A 13,730-nucleotide genomic window follows, 5' to 3' on the forward strand; every position below is an offset into this window, starting at 1 on the left:
GGTTGGGGGTAAACTTGACATTTTAAAATTTTTAACGGAGAAAATTGACACAGGTGAGCTTTAGGGACCTTTTAGCACATATTTTCTAAGAGTAGGACTGCTCCCATAATATGCTTTTCTTAGGGACTAATAAGCAATTATTTTGCCATGGACTAATGAGCAAAAATCCCTTGAATATATTAGAAAATGACACTGGCTGGTTGACTGTGAATTTTTATAAAGAGCCTTAAGTCTTCAAGAGGAGAGATAGAGAGACCATCCCTATAAAAATTGGAGGGTTAGGATCATCCTGTGGAGATGATATTTTGGGCCCGACCTATTTACATTGGGGCCCAACCTATTTGCAGTGGGGCTGGATCTTTGAACAATGTGAGCCTCCATGTATTCTGTTTGAAAAATATATGCACATACGGCTGACACGGTATAAGTAGAACTCATGATATATGACGTAGCTACAACCCTAACCAACGGAACCAAACTGAACTTTGAAATTAGACCTGGCAAAAAGTGACCCGGACCCACGGGTCCATCCGGCCGGCTCATAATTTACGGGTCCGGGTCATTAAATTATGACCAGTTGAAAATTTGACCTGGCGTGGCCCAAACTGTAAAAACCCAAATGTTCGAGAATTTATATGGTGTAAGCCCTTATAGTCCCATAATTTTCAGAGATTACTGTACTGACAACATCATAAGATGATCTAAACTGTCCATGTGATGGAACACACCGTAGATAGGTCACCCACCAAAAATATTTTCATAGGATGATCCTAGCCCTCCAATCTATAGAGGTTTCCATAAATAATAATATGCAATTCCTCCATAGGTCAGAGGGCCAGGATCATCCTATGAAAATGATTTTTTGGACACAACCTATTTACGTTATGGTGCATCACATGGACAGCTTGGATCATCCTATTATAGTGTGGGAATAAAAAAAAAAAAGGGTGATCTGCAGGTCCACCCGGGTTCACCAAATTGTGACCCGTAAAATTCCTGGTCATTTTTTACCTGGCCTCTACGACCCGGACCCATACCGGTCGGGTGAAACCCGGCCCATTTGCCAAGTCTATTTGAAATTAGGCCTAAACCTAAACCTGGAGAAGGGAGCCCATACGGCAATACTCTCTCTCTCTCTCTCTCTCCGGGGCTATATCACTTCGTGAGCCCAAAACTGAAGTGATGAACACTGTACGGTTCCGATCACCACACCTGCCGTTGAAGATGCGTACACGGTGCTTGGCGAAGGACCAAAGAGAACCCTGAACCAACACAACCCATCAAATGTTCCGTCTCCGCCCCCTCTCTCCCAATCTCCTCCTCCTCCGCCTCACCTTCACCACACTCCAAAACCAACCCCGCCTATCTTCCCTCCTCCGCCCCCTCACCACTCTCACCCCACCTCCCTCCACAAATCCCAACCGTCCATCCACCCGCGACGACTACTTCGCAGCCGTCCATCTCATCTCCAACATAGTCCGTCGCGATTTCTACCTAGAACGAACCCTCCAAAAAATGCACATCCAACCCACCTCAGAAATCGTCTTTCGCGTCCTCCGTAGTTGCCCTAAATCCGGCATAGAATCCTTCAGATTCTTTAATTGGGCCCAAAACCAACCCAATTACGAACCCACCACAATCGAATTTGAAGAACTGATCAAAACCCTAGGCCGTACTCGCAATTGGGAAACCATGTGGAAAGTTGCAGAGAAAATGAAAACCCTAGGGTTTCCTCTCACCCCTGAAACATTCTCCCTTATAATAGAATCATACGGTAAGAGTGGGATCGTTGATCGTGCGGTCGAGGTTTTTAACAGGATGAAATATTTTGATTGCTTACAAACAACCCTAGTTTACAATTCACTGCTTTTCGCGCTTTGTGAAGTTAAGAATTTTCAAGGGGCTTATGCTTTGATTAGGAGGATGATTAGAAAAGGGGCGGTCCCGGATAAACAGACCTACGCAATTCTCGTTAATGGGTGGTGTTCTAGTGGGAAATTAAAGGAGGCTCAGGAGTTTTTAGAGGAGATGAGTAGGAAAGGGTTTAATCCGCCTGTTCGCGGTCGTGATCTTTTGATTGAGGGTTTGCTCAATGCGGGTTATCTTGAATCGGCTAAGGGATTAGTTAGAAAGATGAGTAAAGAAGGGTTTTTGCCTGATGTTTCGACGTTTAATTCGTTATTAGAAGCAATTTGTAAATCTGGAGAGGTACAATTCTGCATTGATATTTTTCGGGATGTGGTTGAATTGGGTCTTTGTCCTGATATTAACACTTATAAGATCATGATCCCTGCGGTTTCGAAAGTGGGTATGATGGATGAGGCATTTAGGCTTTTTCATAACTCAATTGAGGATGGGCACAAGCCATTTCCGAGTTTATATGCTCCGATTTTGAAATCGCTTTGTAGGATGGGGCAGTTTGATGAGGCATTTAGTTTTTTTAGTGATATGAAGGTGCAAGGGCATTCGCCGAATAGGCCGGTGTATACTATGTTGATGAGGATGTGTGGGAGGGGAGGGAGGTTTGTGGAGGCTGCAAATTATCTGTTTGAGATGACTGAGATGAATCTGATACCAATGGCACAGAGTTTTGATATGGTTACTGATGGGTTGAAGAATTGTGGGAAGCATGACCTGGCTAAGAGGGTAGAACAATTGGAGATATCTATTAGGGGTGTTTGATTATGCCATTGCTTTTAGAAGAGATTGTACTCACATTTCCAAGATTTCTAATCCGCCCACTCTGTCAATTGTGAGTTGGGTTCAGCGTGGACATGTGTACTTCTTGAGAATCACGATTGAGGGGAGCTCTGAGGCAGCTGCTTCCTGACTGGTGAGCTGTACTTTGTGTTTGATTTATTTTATCTTTTACACTCATTTGGTTCTCCTAATACATGGAAGTTTTGTCAAGAAATTTAATTCACAACATATTATTTAACTTCATATTATTATTTCTAAACGAGGATACAAACATGTAAACATAAATTTCTTTTTACATAATGGTGGGATAGGGAATGTTCAACATGCACTATTTGGATGAAATACATATATCAGTGCATTTGAAAATAGTTGCAGCTTTGTTTGGATCATTTAATCACATATGATGATGGATACAAGGATCATCCTGTGGTAAGTTGTTTCAAGGAGCAGAAGTATCAGCACATATTACTACCTGACAACAAATTATGATAATAGAAAAATCAGTTGGGGCCTTATCGGAAAAACCAATTGCCAGAAGTGCAGCATCACAGCTACCTGAAACCATTGCATCCTGCATGAGTTAAAATGAATCTCTATATGTAATTAGTCAATAATTTATTTTTAGAACATAGAATGTTGAAGTACTAGTTCATCATGAATGATGTGATTGTCACCATATGCACCCCCAGCCGATCATCCGAGTATTGAAGGTGACATGTTTCTTGCAGTAAGCAAAAGTTTTTTTTTTTTTTGGACTGGCAATGATTTATTAAAAATGGGGCAAGGCCCGAGTACCGAGATGGTCAATACAAGACAAAACCAAAAAAAAGAGAGAGAGAAATTGAATGGTATTGTTGGATTTGTACGTGGAAGATTGCAACCGAGATGGTGATTGGTTAGGTTGTTTGCTTTCTATTTATCACTTTAACGTGGAAGTTTCAAAGTAATTTGTTCTTGTAAAATACTATGTTGATAAGGATGTGTGGAAGGGGACGGAGGTTTGTGGAGGCGGCGAATTATCTGTTTGAGATGACTGAGATGAGTCTGATACCGATGGCGCAGAGTTTCGATATGGTTACAGATGGCTTGAAGAACTGTGGGAAGCATGATCTGGCTAAGAGGGTGGAGCAATTGGAGATATCTGTTAGGGGTGTTTGATTGCACCAATGGTTTTAGAAGAGATTGTGTTGTCATTATCAATATTTCTATTCTGCTCACTCTGTCAATTGTGAATTGGATTCAGTGTGGACATGGGTATTTCTTGAGAATTGCCATGGGGGGGAACTCTGAGGCAGCTGCTAGCAGCCTGACTGCTGAGCTGTACTTTGTCTGTGATTTTTATTTTTTTTTAACACTCATTTGGTTCTCCTAAAACATGAAAGTTTTATCAAGAAATTTGATTCATTATCTATTATCAGACATCGATTTATTATTTATGAAGGAGGGTATAAAACATGTAAACATAGATGCTTTTTACAGAATGGTGGGTTAGAGAATATTCGGCATGCACTATTTGGAGGAAATACATTTATTGGTACATTTGAAAGTAGTTGCAGCTTTGATTAGATCATTTAATCACATATGATGATGAATGCAAGGATCATGCTACGGATAGTTGTTTCAAGAAGTAGAAGTATTGGTATTAGAATTTCTGTTGCTACTACAAGAACCATAATCTCGGGAGCATAAAAGCACTAGAAGTCAATTGTTAAGAATAGAAACCATTCAGTCTCCAATACCTTCTTGCTATCATGTAAATTCCCTATGCACACCTGAAAATACTTCTATAAAAGTCACTATCAGCTGAAGCTTTCTTGTTTGCAATCAGCAAGGATAGTGTAATTGCATAAACTTGCCCTTGCGTCTGAAAATTTTGTTGCGACAGATCTGTTGGTCAAGAATGATATGTTCCCCAGTTATTAGTTGTTGATGTTAATGATCTAACTTAATTTCCTGTGTAAAACAATGAAGATTAGTAAAGGTTCTCGATGACCTAATCAATTACTTTATATTCTTATCCTCTTCTTTTTTTTTGCATTTCATTTCATGTATGTGGTGATTGGTTAGGTTGATTGCTTTCTATTAATCTCTTTAATATGGAAGTTTCAAAGTAATTGGTTCTTGTAAATGCTTTAAGATGGGGGACAATCTTGTGAACGGCACATTTGGTGAGAACATGAGCTCCCTTCAATCTGCAAATAAATTAAAGGGTTCGCTCTCAATTCTGAATTTAGATTTTAAAGCTTCAAGTTCATTTATCTTATGGAGTTTTAGCTTAAAACCTTTATGGTATTGTTGGATTTGTACTTTCAAGGTTGCACTCTTGATATCCTGTTTTTACTTCTTGAAGTCCAATAATCAGTTTTGGACTCAAAATCGGTTCTCATATTCCAAAACAAATAGGGCCTAAGAAAAATTGAATTTAAATCGTGGTGTCTGTCAATTTTGATTTGTTAGTGGATTGATATTACAGAAATAGTTTGATGATTGGCTGATAAGTCATTCTTTGAAGTGCTCATCAATAATGTATCTGAAGGATTGGTTTAAATTATAAAATTGAAAGTATTCTTGAGTAACATGGTTGGAACTTTGTTTTCTCTTGTTTCTCTATCTTCTTCAACATTGCTGTTTCATTGAAATAGACAGATTTTTTGGTCTGTAAATGCTCCTTGATAATCTTACCTCATGCATCTATTATTTCTTTTTTTTTTCCTTATTTTTATTATTATGGTGAGGATCTATCTGTTACATTTGCATTGTGAGGTGGTTCCATGTTGCTAACTGTCTTATACGTGAGGTTTGAGTTGAGACATAGAACTTAAAAATTTTACAAGGACAATGTAACAAATCTGTTGTCTCAAGGTTCTAAATCTACTTGTACATTTGTAGTTTTGCTGAAAAGAACTAATTTTTGGTGTTAAAATGCTCCATTGGAATCTTATACATATGTTACTGCTCTTTGCTGTTAACAAAACGGATCAAATAAATAATAAAAAAATCTCAATATCAAAATATTTTTAAATCAAGTCAATTCAGGAACCATGAAACTTTTTTGATGGCTCAGGGAACCCAGGAAACAACACAGACTTAGGACAAGTTTCCCGTGATCTGGAGTCTGACTAAATTCAAAGAATTGCTGAGCTCTATAAACCCAATTTTACTAGGTCACCACCATCAAATCAAAGTCAGATAATTCCTCAATAGGTTGAACTTGTCTTCCACAAGTCTCTTGCAACCTTTTACCATTGGTGTCTGACTGTTGGAGTTTCCTTCTGTCTACTATCCTCCAAGAAATGGCTATGATACTAAATTGATAAGAACCATAATTTTCAAGAGCTTTATTTCAGCAAGTAAATAGATAAAAAGGTAGAATCATTAGAACCAACCTTACTTTGATGGAAGCTTCTTGGTGCCTTAGCACAATTATAAAAAACAATGGCATGACTTTTTAAGAGTACTAACCCTCACAACAGAACCATAAACTGAAATATCACAACAATAACTACCCTGGTCCACCTTTTCAAAAAAAATAACTACCCTTGTCCACTGAACCATAATTTCCAAAAACATTATTTCAGCAAGCAATTAGATAAAATGGTAGAATCAATAGAACCAATCTTACTTTGAAGAGAAGCCTCTTGGTGCCTTATCACAGTTATACAGAACCATAAACTGAAATATCACAACAGTATCTACCCTTGTCCACCTGCCCATAAATTACTGTAACTACCCAATAAATATGAACTGAACTATGGACTGGTCACAACAATAAGGAGAACACTTTGAAAACGGGATTCGGTGTGGAAAATAAAAACGGGAGGGTCACTCCCGTTGATTTGACCCTTTTCAAGGTTTGCACCAGCAGTGACAGTACTAACTATAATGAGATGATCTTAGTGATCCTAAACCCAAACCCAAAGTTTTCGCATATGAGGCCCGCCTAAACCCATGAATGATATTTTCTATTATTATTACTGAGCAACGAGGAAAAATGGCATGCTTCCCTACCTAAGAAGTTGTGTATTTGTATTGCATTGTGCAGCTGGGAAGGGCTCTTTTCACACATCTCAAGGTATACAAAGGGCAAGACTATGCACACGAGGCCCGACAGCCCATTGAATTGCCTATAAGGGAGATTAATACAAGTAGAGAAATAGAATAGAGGCAAATTTTCAGATGTCATGGAATGCTCCTCCATCATGTCTCCATATTTCTGTTGTCGTATGGACTTTGTGGGGATTTCTTTTCCTGATGCTTGATGTGTTCCCAGATGAAGATTGAAATCCCCTTGTTGGACATGTTTCCTTTCAATGAAATTTGTAATATGTACTCTCATCATCTTTCTGTTCAATGGAAATTTCTTACCTTTGAGTCCAGTAATCGGTTTTGGACTGACCATCGGTTCTCCTAATCTTAAAAATGAACAGGGCCTAAAACCATCATGTGGAAAAAAAGCCTTTGTGATAGTCAACACCTGATTTAGCAAAGTATTCTATGAATGGAATCACCGTGACACATCCCGAATGAAATGAATTGCCAAGAATATCTCCTTGAACAAGTCCAGCAATCATGACGGCATCCAAGACTATGGAATTCATGATACGCCCCTGTTTAGAGACCCCAACAGCATCATGAAATTTTATGCGTTAACTAAAAGATGGCTGATGTATCGAACATGGTTGGATTGAAATCTAACAATTATTTGTAATTAGATCTATTTACAATAGCATATTGGTATAAAAATGCTTATTATGTGATTGTTAAACTACCAATTGCTCCAAAAGCTTAAGCTGTTGGAGATGGCGTTATTTATTCTTTTATACCTTAACGCTCTCCCCTCATGTGTGGCCCCTCTTTCTTTGGGTTGGCTCACACGTGGCACATATGGCCCCACTTTTGGGTTGGCCATTGCATGTGGATTTTTGCTGTCGGATAAGCCGTTATTTGTTCTTTTATACTTTACTTTAATACTCCCCCTCATGTGTGGCCACTCTTTACTTGGGTTGGCCTACACTTACACATGTGGCCCAACTTCTTGGTTGGCCATTGCATATGGATTTTTGATTTCAAGGGGGTTTGACTCGAAACCTTTTGCTCTGATACCATATCAAACAACCAGTTACTCCAAAAATTTAAGCAGTTGGAGAAGGCGTTTTTTTTTTTTCTTTGAATAATGGAGAAAGCGTTATTTATTCTTTTATACTTATATAATGAGATGAACATTTTTGAGACGATAAATATTCACATTCTCATCTTTTTTACAAAACGGGATAAGCAATTCTCATTAAAAATTTTGAAATCTAGTTCCCAATATTTGGTCTCTACTCTTAAAATTTAAAATAGAAAAATTCCCCTTGTGGATCTTGGTGGATTCGAACCACCATCTCTTGAGAATTAACCTCCGTTCTCAAGCGCTTTTCCGAATTTTAGCTAAAGACCCGAAACGGCAACACAAATTTTATAGAATTTCCAGGACAAGTGCTCCGAAAAATTGTTTACTACACAGAAGAAAAGACAGAATTGTTAAAGGTAAAAGATCAAAGGTTTGCCATTTAAAAGACGAGGAATGCTAAAGTCAGGGTGCCCTTGCAAGAACCAGCCAAAAGAAAGAGAAAGCTATTTTAAATAACAAAATTCCAGGGTTTGCCATTTAAAAGGCGAGGAATGCTAAACTCAAGGGTGCACTTGGAAGATCAGCAACAAGGGTGAGTCCATTGGATATGGGTAAACAAAATGCATTAATTATTCACTTATTTTACATGTTAGCGCTATTATAAATCCACAACAATGTTTTACCAATTGTAGATTAAGAACCTGTGCGGCTCGGTGGATTGGCACCCAAACACAACTTGGATTAGGGGTGGCAACGGGGCGGGTCGGGGCCGGATGTTGGGGTCCCCTTCCCCTTCCCCTCTGCGGGGATGGTGGGGAATCCCCCTCCCCTCCCCTCCCCGCGGGGAATATCTAATCCCCTTCCCCTTCCCCTCCCCGCATCCTTCGGGGACAAAATCCCCGCCCCGCCCCCTCTTTGGAACCCAACCAAACCAGCAAACAGAGCTTCTTTCTTCTACGCCCATTACAGACAATATTGTGATGAATGCTATGATTCTATTCATGTGATCAACAAACAGATGGACAAAATCAGAAATGCATGGATGAGACAACAAACATAAATAACAACAGGACCTCATCTTTCAGCAATTTTCTGCATAAATTATGGAATGATAAATAGGAAATGAGCACCAGGATTACCTTTATTAACAGGCAGCCAATGTGCAAAAAGTAACTATTTCAGTAGTCACAATGAACTTTAAAAGTCCATAAGTGGGCGCTCACACACGCAAAATAATGTTCATTAGTTCAGTCTGTATAGCATGTTAACCCCCAGATGAGCATGAGAAATGAGAATGGAGAAGAGAACAAAATCAACAAATGACTTATTTCTTTAACTGCAATTCAGTCTAGTGCTGACATGAAACAAATTTCTAGTAGCTAAATTTTTCTTGTTGAAAATTAAAACCTGCAATCCAACCCTAAAATTCTGTTGGCACTACGATTTTTTGATAATTGCATACACTCAGCGTCTCAGGCTCTCAGCTTGTCTTTATTATTTCAACATCTGTGAAAAGGTTATTATAGTTCCCAAAATGCTCTCAGAAGCTAATTAAAAGGAAAAGACAAGCTAAGTTTATGTTTGGGGGAATCTTGTAGCCGATCCACAGAGTTTCTAGTAGTTTTCCTTAAAAAAAACACTTAAAAATTTACAAAAAAATGGCATTGATTAGCGGGGCGGGGCGGGGACAACTCCATCCCCTTCCCCTCCCTGCACCGGGGAATTTTTATATTCCCCTTCCCCTTTCAAATCGGGGAATCCCCTCCCCAAACGGGGCGGGGCGGGGCGGATCCCCGCTTTTCGGGTGAAATTGCCAGCCCTAACTTGGATTAGCTAACAGACACTACATCGTAGGCCCCCAACCTCAAAAAAAATCCCCCACCCCCCGTTTTCCTCTCATATCTATGAGTATTTATATATGCAGGCCAGATAAAGTGCAACAACACCCACATTATTAACCATGCATTTTTTTCATCATAAATATGTAAAGCTAAACAAAGGGGACCCAGATTGACACAAGCCCCTCTGATTTGTCAAGTATTTATATACCATACTGTCCAAAATATAAGTCAAATTGAAGGATAAATTTGTGCAAAATTATGTGCAACTATTAGACAGCCACCACCATATCAAGATAAATTAAAGTACACATATATACTATGTGCTTAAGCTACAGTGGTACCTAAAGTTTGATGAGGTTGTTGCCTCTTCGCTTCAAAGAAAATTCAGTTCATCAATTGGTAGGAGCAAGTTTACTTTTTTAGTTCTCTATGTTGAAGACACTCTTGGCTAGCAGTGACATCGGTCCCTTGCGAGAGACAAAGCGGATGTTGTCAAATCATCGGTCCCTTGCATGAGACAAAGCGGATGTTGTCCAATTGTTTTGAGATCGACCTGAATGATGCATCTTTTGTTATTGACATACATATGCACCATGACAGGCATTGCGGTATTACTTGGACTATCTCAAAGGACGTACACATCGATAGGGTTCTTAGGAGATTTAGCATGCACGATCCCCAAAGATCGTACTATTTTAGGAGGGTGAAAAGCTTAGTAAACTTCAATGTGACAGAAATGATCTAGAGATAGATCAAATTAGGGCTGCAACAGGGTCATGTTTTTCAAAACCCTAGCCCAACCCCGGATCCCATTATCTCGGCCCTGAGTCAGGGCCGGAAAACCTCAACCCATTGCCCGCCCTACAAGGCCTAGTGCGGCCCTGGCCCGCCCTGATTGGGTCGGGCCTGGCCGGGCTGGCCCTGATTGACCCTAGTGCAAATACCTGTTAAGAGTGCCAAAAATAAAGCAAGCACATATCATATAGAACAAAATGATCGATAAACCGAGAAAGGGAACAAAATAAGACTATGAATTCAACAACATGACAGGCAACAGAGAAATTAATAATAATAATATAAAGAAATATCAATCCAAGATAATAGAAAACATTAGCAAAGAAAATATGCACAGATGGTTAAATTCTATAATAGAAAACTTAGGGTCGAGTCGGGCCGGGCCGACTAGAGGTATTAACCCTTAACCCGACCCGACCCTAAGTCAGGGCCTAAAAAATGAACCCTGACCGGCTGACCCGCCCTCAGGGTTGGAAAATCCAACCCAGACCCTGTTTTGGCTCAGGGCGGGTCAGGGCCAAACTTGCACCCCTAGATCAAATGAAGAAAATTACTTACACTAGAAGTTTGATGTATGTGCAGGTGAATCCTCGTCCAGACATCACTTTTGCGATCATTGTTCTTAGCTGATTTCAGAGTGATCCTTGTATGGATCATTGGACAACAGCAAAAGAGGTTATGGGTTATTTGCACATACAGACTAAGGATATTATGCTCACATACAGACGATCATATCACTATGAGAAGGAGCCATATCATGGAGAAGTGTCAAGCAAACAATTTTGACTTGCTTGACTATGGATGAAAAGTTTATAGCTAGCTATGAGGCTACCGGTTACGAAACTTAATTTCAGCCGGCTAAAGATACATTGTGATAACAATGTTGTAGTTTGTTTCTCTCGAAAAAAAACAAGAGTTCGCGAGGCTCTAAGCTTATAGAATTGAAGTGTTTGCTTGTTAGAAAAAAAAAGTACACGATTTGGAGACCACTAATGAGCACATTTCATATTGAAGGTATGGTTCCTGACACACTAACTAAAGGATTAACCCAAAAGATGTTTAATAGGCCAGTATGGGATCAGTTTGTAATTTTGACATTTTTATTTAGTGGGAGATTATTGGTTTGGTAGAACTGCTCGATAAACGTTTTGGCTCTGTATCATCAGCATTGTTCTATTTTTTGCAACCGCTTTCTATGAATAAAGTATATATGTTCCCGTGAATGTTATTATAGTTATTAATACTAGTTTTTGTGGGCACATGATTGATTTTTTTTAAAAGGTAGCCAATTTATTAGGAAAAGAAAAACCAAGATGGTCGATATACGTAGAGAATAAAATCAACAGAGGAAAATCGATAAAAGGAGCAAAAAACAAGGTGGAAGGGAATAAAAAAGAGCCAACGCTTCTTTTGATACTCCATCTCGAACGAAACTATCTGCCCCTTTGTTGGCAGAGCAGCGACCATGATGAAACAGAGGAGGATCTCAACTAATCAAACAATCAAATCTCCAAGGTGGCTTATGCGATCAATTAAGCCAACAGATGACTTCAAAGTGTCCCCTTCTAAAACTACGTTTATTATGCGATCAATTAACCAGCGGATAACATTCAAAGATTCCCCTTCTACAACTACGTTTTCTGGTCGATATCTTGCTACTAATTTCAACCCTTGGTAAACAGCGCACACCTCTGCTTCCGAAGCATCCGCGACCCCTATGGGGCCCACAAGGGGCTTTTGTTACAGTTCTGCCGTATTTGCCTCATGGGGGGTGTTACAGTTCAAGTTATATAAGCTTTAAATAAGACATGTTTTGCTCATACGGTATAAAGGTTTCTCACCTATGAGTAAGAGTCCCCTTCTACAACTACGTTTTCCGGTTGATCTCTCGCCGCTAATTTCAACCCTTGGTAAACAGTGCACACCTCTGCTTCCGAAGCATCCGCAACCCCTATGAGGCCCGCATGGGGCTTTTGTTACAGTTATGCCGTATAGGTGTTACAGTTAAAGTTTTAAGCTCTAAATAAGGCAGGTTTTGCTCATACGGTATAAAGGTTTCTCACCTATGAGTAAGGCATAAAGGTATATCTTAAGCCAGCAGGATTGCCCATCTTAAGAGCTTCACCTGTTGAAGCATATGGACCAAATTTGGAAATAGACATGAAAGATCACATTTACATGTCATTTCCAAACCACACAGTCATACCATATAGTCCTTGACATGCAGTCCTAAGTCATAACATGATGTAACATCCTTCATGATTGAGTATTAGTAACTTTGTTGGATTAAGGAAAAGTTTGATGTGTTACTCTCATTCAGCATTCTTTTGTGAAAATTACAATCTGAAGTCATTTTTAAACGAAAAGTTTCAAGTAAATTATCAAAAACCAAAGATTTATGTTAAAGTCTTTTATCAAAGATATATTAAAGTTTTCTAACAACATACTATGCAATCCACGTGTGGGAGAATGCAAGATTTTTAGTGGACTTGCATAGCGTTTTGGCTTTCGTGAAAGCCAGATAGTAGAGAATGTTTGATTCGTAAAGGATAAACCAAATTGGCTCATAGACAATTAGTGATCAACAAGGTTTTGAGCTGTGAACACCTTAGCCACATATGTCCACATTGGAAAGGAAATAGTAATGGGCTAGTAATATGTGTGAACCCATTGTAAGCTCAATAAGGTTAGTGGCCTTATTTGAGGAACATGAGTATGTAATGGGTAGACTCTAGGGTTTCTCTTTTACTTAATATAAGTATGGGGTTGGTCTCTGTCAGATATAAGGTTGTTATTTGACCCCATTGGAACACACATGAGGTTAGTGTAGAAAGTAGAAGACCACCATCGATTGTTCTTGGTTCTGGAGATGCTTTAGGTCACAAAAGGATAGGGCATCTTCAATTATGTCTGTTCCTTTCTTGTGTTTCACTTCCCTAAAACGCATGCTTATTGTTTGAACAAACAATTTAGTTTTTACACCAAGGCTGAGAAAAGCTTGTAGCTTTTTAAAACAAGAAAAATGTTAAAAGAACGCCCTTGGGATATATTTCCCAATATAAATTGGGAAATGATATCCAGACTTGTTTTGATAATGGCACCATTAAATACTTTTTAAGAGATCCATTATTAAAAGGAGCCAATTTTATTATCTCTAAGTTTGACCTTTCTACAAGTTTTACATGATTTAGCTGTGATCCTTGAAAACACAACATTGTGAAACAAAAAAAGACCACATTTAATCAAATTATATCAGCTGCCGATGTCCGCACTACCATGTT

At 39.1% G+C, this 13,730-nt stretch overlaps 1 protein-coding gene across 2 annotated transcripts; it reads left to right on the forward strand.

Moving 5' to 3' along the window:
- Positions 1-1,114: 1,114 nt before the first annotated feature.
- Positions 1,115-7,431, forward strand: LOC143890325 (Pentatricopeptide repeat (PPR) superfamily protein). 2 transcript variants are annotated; one of them, XM_077394963.1, is made up of 2 exons: positions 1,115-2,833; positions 7,128-7,431. In XM_077394963.1, the coding sequence occupies exon 1, from the start codon at positions 1,285-1,287 to the stop codon at positions 2,680-2,682; it is 1,398 nt and encodes a 465-aa protein (XP_077251078.1). In that variant the 5' UTR covers positions 1,115-1,284; the 3' UTR covers positions 2,683-2,833; positions 7,128-7,431. The 2 variants fall into 2 exon arrangements, with proteins under 2 accessions (XP_077251078.1, XP_077251077.1); XM_077394962.1 differs by lacking the exon at positions 7,128-7,431 and adding an exon at positions 6,743-7,076.
- Positions 7,432-13,730: the final 6,299 nt, after the last annotated feature.

Source organism: Tasmannia lanceolata, unplaced genomic scaffold, assembly GCF_043159265.1.
Source record: "Tasmannia lanceolata isolate RefF3 unplaced genomic scaffold, GAP_Taslan_0.1 ptg000013l, whole genome shotgun sequence".
Taxonomy (NCBI): domain Eukaryota; kingdom Viridiplantae; phylum Streptophyta; class Magnoliopsida; order Canellales; family Winteraceae; genus Tasmannia; species Tasmannia lanceolata.